At 32.1% G+C, this 6,543-nt stretch overlaps 2 protein-coding genes across 3 annotated transcripts; one reads left to right on the plus strand and one right to left on the minus strand.

Moving 5' to 3' along the window:
• Positions 1-208: 208 nt before the first annotated feature.
• On the plus strand, positions 209-3,469 carry LOC130673791 (E3 SUMO-protein ligase ZBED1-like). The gene is made up of 4 exons (XM_057479004.1): positions 209-735; positions 816-878; positions 970-1,021; positions 1,104-3,469. The coding sequence occupies exons 1-4, from the start codon at positions 481-483 to the stop codon at positions 2,633-2,635; spliced, it is 1,902 nt and encodes a 633-aa protein (XP_057334987.1). The 5' UTR covers positions 209-480; the 3' UTR covers positions 2,636-3,469.
• A 352-nt stretch (positions 3,470-3,821) lies between these two features.
• On the minus strand, positions 3,822-6,330 carry LOC130673792 (polyubiquitin). 2 transcript variants are annotated; one of them, XM_057479006.1, is made up of 2 exons: positions 6,173-6,330; positions 3,822-5,518 (listed from the first exon to the last, which is right to left on the minus strand). In XM_057479006.1, exon 2 carries the CDS (start codon positions 5,507-5,509, stop codon positions 3,908-3,910), a length of 1,602 nt encoding a protein of 533 aa, XP_057334989.1. In that variant the 5' UTR covers positions 5,510-5,518; positions 6,173-6,330; the 3' UTR covers positions 3,822-3,907. The 2 variants fall into 2 exon arrangements, with proteins under 2 accessions (XP_057334989.1, XP_057334988.1); XM_057479005.1 differs by lacking the exon at positions 6,173-6,330 and adding an exon at positions 5,610-5,736.
• Between the last annotated feature and the right edge of the window lie 213 nt (positions 6,331-6,543).

Consider the following 6,543-nt stretch of genomic DNA (forward strand, 5'->3'; position numbering starts at 1 on the left):
AAAATTTTTTGACTAATACAGCCAAAGAAATGATAAACAACTTGAGCGAAATGATTAAAGATATAGGCAGTTTATAATTTTGTAGATCAAAGTTTTATGCTATTTGAAAAATTAAACAACAATCGATTTTAACAATCGATTTTTATTCAAACGATTCTACAACTTTAAAGTTGCGATGAAAAAATCGATTTTTTAGAAAAAAAAATTATTAATTAAATACAATACTTAAATTATTCAGAAAATATTTTTAAGTTTTAGCGCCATGGGTAAATTAGATGGCGTTGATGATAAGCGAGCTACTTAAATTCTAACCATATCTATAATATCATATATAACATAAAATCAACGTATAATTGTTTTAAAATTTAAATATGGCGTATTCGTTCGGCTTATATATCTGAATAATCGGAAATATGAACTAAAAGAATAAAAAAAATTTAATACTAGTGATTAAATCGTATTCGAAATATTTTATTGGCTATGGGTAGTTTAATTTGGAGACATTTTATAAAAACCTCAGACGGTGGAATGTGTAAATATTGTAAAAAATACCTCAAGTCTAAAAACACCACGACTAACCTACACAATCACCTAATGTCAATTCATAAAATTGAAGTTATGCGAAGAACTAAAAAATCCAAGGACCAACCACCTGAAAATAATTTAAACTCTCATTTAAATAATCATTGCGATGATGCAAATAAAGATCCCGTAATCGACATAGAAAATAAAGAGGTACTGTATAAATTCACAAATTGATAATCCATTATTTTAAGATAATATTTCATAATTGTAAATGTTGAATTTTATTTTAGACGACAGACAACAATAATAACGATCATTTAAAAGTGACGAATCAGAAGCCAGCAGCAATCAAGGTTTGTTATTGTGCTATTTTAATTATTGTTACTATAATATTACGAATAAGTTTAAAAAACAACTAATATTTTTCCTTTATTTGTATTATAGACCACGCAGCTACAAATTACCCAAGTTATAAAAGATGTTAAATCATACCAAGGTTTGTGCACTTCATCAGCATATTATTTGACTATGACTAAACTTTTATTATCGATTTTATTTCGTATTTATTTTTTTTCCAGATGGTACAGGAAAAGCTGAACAAATAACTAATGCGATTTTGTATATGATAATTAAAGACTGCATGCCATTTCGCACAGTTGAAAAAGGAGGATTCTTAAATTTTATGAAGCTTCTCTCGCCACTCTACAAGGTTCCTGGTCGGGATTCAATATCAAGGATGGTTGATCATAAGTATGATCAAATTTCTTCAGCAGTCAAATGTAGATTTTTGAATGTGAACGTTGTAAGTATCACCTGCGATGTGTGGACCGAAACAACCAACACTCAGAGCTTTCTAGGTGTGACAGCTCACTATATTTACAATGATGCTTTGACATCATCAATTATTGGCGTTACTGACTTAAATGAAAGTCATACTGCTGAATATCTGGGCACGGTATTAAAAAATATATGTGAACAGTGGAATCTTCCAACGATTGCGGCTGTAGTTTCAGACAACGCATCGAACATCACTGGTGCGATCCAATTAAAATTTAGTTCATCTAAGCATCTCCCTTGTTTGGCCCACACTGTTAATCTGGTCGTAACTAAAGCAATCCAATCAACTGAAAATTTGGATCTTTTATTAGAAAATGTCAAAGATATCGTCTCTTATTTTAAGAGATCGGTAAATGCAGCAGATGAACTAAAAAAAATAACTGGTGATAATTTTAATGAGCCAAGTAGATTGATTCAAAGCGTAGCAACTCGTTGGAATTCCACATTCTACATGCTGGATCGTTTTTTATTATTAAGAAAAGACGTTACCAATGTTCTGATTTCACAAACTAGTAAAACGCCTAATGTAATAATTGGTAATGATATAGCAATATTACAAGAAATTACTGAGTTATTAAGACCATTCGAGGGAGTTACGCGAGATGTTAGTGGTGCAAAGTACGAAACATGTGGTAAAATAATACCAACAGTCTATAATTTATTTGAAGATTTAGAGGCATTATCATGTAAATCAGACGTAGCGAAAAATTTGAAAAATAATTTGAAATGTGAACTCAAAAAGCGATTTGATAAAATTGAATTTAATGCAATACCGGCCATCGCCATGCTATTGGATCCACGTTTTAAAAAAATGTATTTTCAATCCTCTTTAGCTGCATCTAAAGCAATTTCTCATGTAAATGACAAATTACAAAGTTTAAAAAAGTCAGATGAACAGCGAGTCGTTAATAATGAAAATGAAATCTTAAAATTACGAGGTATATGGAAACATCACGAAAAACGAGCTGCGGAATCTATGAAGTTTGTCGAAGAAAATAACATTGGTCATCATTTTGAACTAAAACAGTATTTAAAAGAACCGCCAATTTTAATTAATGAAGATCCGATTCAATATTGGAATTCACGTAAAAGTTTTTTTCCATCTCTCTATAAAATTGCAGAAGAATACTTAATTATTCCGGCGACGTCGGTTCCTTCAGAGAGACTTTTTTCCACTGCTGGCCTGATTATGACAAAACGTCGGAATCGTATAAAACCAGATAAATTTCAAAAAATTTTGTTTCTGCAATGTTTAGATGATAAAGACTGGTAAAAAATTGAAACCAAGTAGCTATGAAGTGATTGTAGATTAATCAGTCAGTATTTTTGAATAATCTGGTCATGAGTAATTATTTATTACTCTTATTAGTATTATAAATTATAATATGTAAATTTGTGATTGATTAGAATCTCATAGAAACGTTTAAAAATAACTTTTACTAAGAAAGTTTAAAAAAAATATTACTAAACATAACCAAAGGGATTATAGATCAATTGATCAGTATTTTTAAAGAATATGGTTTTTAGTAATTATTTATTATTCTTTTATTTTGAAATAATATTACGTTGATATTAATTAAAATCTTATAATAAACGTTAAAAAATATCTTATGCTTATAACGTTGCAATATAGTATTATTAAGTATAAACAAAGTGGTGATATACTAATCGATAATTATTTAAAAATAATCAGTTATTTAGTAGTTATTTATGATGTTTAAAACACGTATATGATAAACGTTTAAAACTGTTTTTTACTAAAAAGATTAAATAAAAAATTATCAAACATGAACAAAGTATTTTATTTGTTATTATTTTAAATATAAATGACCATATGAAAATTTTATGTTTCAAAATACAAACTTATATTAATACGCGGCGATACTTAACTTTAAAATAAAATTTCGAAATCGATTTTCAACAATCGATTGTTAAGCTATCGATTCTGCAACTATAAAGTTGGGAGCGAAAAAAATCGTTTTTTTTTTTTTTTAAATCGATTATTTCAATAATCGATTGTTTAGACACGATTAATTACCATAATCGATTGTCTTCAGTCGATTCTATTCGATTGTGAACAATCGAATAGTTGCTTCGATTTCGGCAACACTAGATATTAGAAGAGACCAACGGCTGTCGTAACGAAAACTACACAACTACCACTTTCGAACGGCTAGTGGGTGGGCGGGGTTTGGCGACGAGGACTGAGGGGGCCAATGAGACGAGGAGATTTCAACACAAGTGGGGATGATGAAGGTAATCGAGGCGACATCTGATGGTTAAGTTTCGGAGAACTACCAATGACGAAGGAGTTTCAAAGGGACTTCAATCGAGGTGGCGCTATCTGTAAGTGGTAACCGGTAATGAGGAATTTTAAATGGCGGGGAGTTTAAATACAAAAAATGTGTTGTGAAAACGAAAATGGAGGATTGATGGAATTGTGAATTTTAAATAAAAGATTTATTATCATTAATAATCATTTTTTTGTTTTATTTAAAAGAAAAAAAAATGGAATACATATATTTCGTAATTAATTTCAAATGATTTAATTTCCGCCACGGAGACGAAGTACGAGATGGAGTGTGGACTCCTTTTGAATGTTGTAGTCTGATAAAGTTCTTCCATCTTCCAATTGTTTACCAGCGAAGATCAATCTTTGCTGGTCTGGTGGGATCCCCTCTTTGTCTTGAATCTTAGCCTTGACATTTTCAATAGTATCAGAAGCTTCAACTTCCAAGGTGATAGTTTTGCCGGTCAATGTTTTCACAAATATTTGCATTCCTCCACGGAGACGAAGTACGAGATGGAGTGTGGACTCCTTTTGAATGTTGTAGTCTGATAAAGTTCTTCCATCTTCCAATTGTTTACCAGCGAAGATCAATCTTTGCTGGTCTGGTGGGATGCCTTCTTTGTCTTGAATTTTAGCTTTGACGTTCTCGATGGTGTCAGAAGCTTCAACTTCTAAGGTGATAGTTTTGCCGGTCAAGGTTTTAACAAATATTTGCATTCCTCCTCGGAGACGGAGTACGAGATGGAGTGTGGACTCCTTTTGAATGTTGTAGTCTGATAAAGTTCTTCCATCTTCCAATTGTTTACCAGCGAAGATCAATCTTTGCTGGTCTGGTGGGATCCCCTCTTTGTCTTGAATCTTAGCCTTGACATTTTCAATAGTATCAGAAGCTTCAACTTCCAAGGTGATAGTTTTGCCGGTCAATGTTTTCACAAATATTTGCATTCCTCCTCGGAGACGGAGTACGAGATGGAGTGTGGACTCCTTTTGAATGTTGTAGTCTGATAAAGTTCTTCCATCTTCCAATTGTTTACCAGCGAAGATCAATCTTTGCTGGTCTGGTGGGATCCCCTCTTTGTCTTGAATCTTAGCCTTGACATTTTCAATAGTATCAGAAGCTTCAACTTCCAAGGTGATAGTTTTGCCGGTCAATGTTTTCACAAATATTTGCATTCCTCCTCGGAGACGGAGTACGAGATGGAGTGTGGACTCCTTTTGAATGTTGTAGTCTGATAAAGTTCTTCCATCTTCCAATTGTTTACCAGCGAAGATCAATCTTTGCTGGTCTGGTGGGATCCCCTCTTTGTCTTGAATCTTAGCCTTGACATTTTCAATAGTATCAGAAGCTTCAACTTCCAAGGTGATAGTTTTGCCGGTCAATGTTTTCACAAATATTTGCATTCCTCCTCGGAGACGGAGTACGAGATGGAGTGTGGACTCCTTTTGAATGTTGTAGTCTGATAAAGTTCTTCCATCTTCCAATTGTTTACCAGCGAAGATCAATCTTTGCTGGTCTGGTGGGATGCCTTCTTTGTCTTGAATTTTAGCTTTGACGTTCTCGATGGTGTCAGAAGCTTCAACTTCCAAGGTGATAGTTTTGCCGGTCAATGTTTTCACAAATATTTGCATTCCTCCTCGGAGACGGAGTACGAGATGGAGTGTGGACTCCTTTTGAATGTTGTAGTCTGATAATGTTCTTCCATCTTCCAATTGTTTACCAGCAAAAATTAATCTTTGCTGGTCTGGTGGGATCCCCTCTTTGTCTTGAATCTTTGCCTTGACATTTTCAATAGTATCAGAAGCCTCAACCTCTAAAGTAATTGTCTTTCCCGTCAAAGTTTTAACAAAGATCTGCATTTTTCTTTCCTAAAAAATAACAAAACAAGCAAAATAAATAACCGGACAAAATGAATATGATTTATCGGTTTCTCATCTTGACATCATTCAGATGACTCACCAAATAATTTTTTATCCCTCTCAATCGTATCAGTAAACACTCGCATTCAAATATCATTTACGCTCACCCCACTAACTTCATTTTTTGTTTTTAAAATTCAAATACATAATATTTTTCTACGACATAAAATTTATACATTCAATTCAAAATTTTTGTACGGACTTCAATTACTAGAACTAATTCCGAGTCTGCTAATATCAACAAAATACTAGAATTTAATTAAATGAAAAAAAAAAAAAAAAATCATAAAGAATAAAGAAAAATATTACGCATAGGTGAAACTCAAAATGGCCGCGATCAATACCGTCATCCTTCACTTCAAACAAAAGACAACCAGACCAACAAAAAATCACGTTTTTTTGCTTCAATTTTTCATTCAAAATTCAATAAAACTAATTCATTAATTTTTATAACTAATTAGAAATAATTTTAATAAACTTTAAACCCAAGAGTTAAGAAAACAAACGTGATGCAAAAAAAAATGTATGCCGTCATAAATTTATTTAAAATAAATCATGTAAATTAAAGATAATATATCTTATAAAGAAAAAATTTACACGTACCTAATGTAATTGATATATTTAATCAACCTTACGTTGTATTTTGTATGAATATTTGTAGTTTGTCAAAGACGCTGACAATTCAATGCTGAATCGGTGAAAAAAGTTTTGTAACTGGGATCTCGTGAAGAATCGTGTCTTTATATATTCGCTTGTGGATGAGACAGCACTTTATATAAAGATAAATTTCATTGGCTTGGAATGGCTCTGACGTCAGATATTATTTCAATACGCATGCGTGCAAAAAATTGTGAAGACTGATTGGTTGGTAGAATTGAGTCATGAGTTGATTTCCGTTAGGATTGATATTATTTTTTGTAATTGGCCTTTGATTGGATAATGATTAAAATAAATATTCTAGAATTTTCTAGAAT

This window comes from Microplitis mediator, chromosome 8 (genome assembly GCF_029852145.1).
Source record: "Microplitis mediator isolate UGA2020A chromosome 8, iyMicMedi2.1, whole genome shotgun sequence".
In the NCBI taxonomy this organism is placed as follows: domain Eukaryota; kingdom Metazoa; phylum Arthropoda; class Insecta; order Hymenoptera; family Braconidae; genus Microplitis; species Microplitis mediator.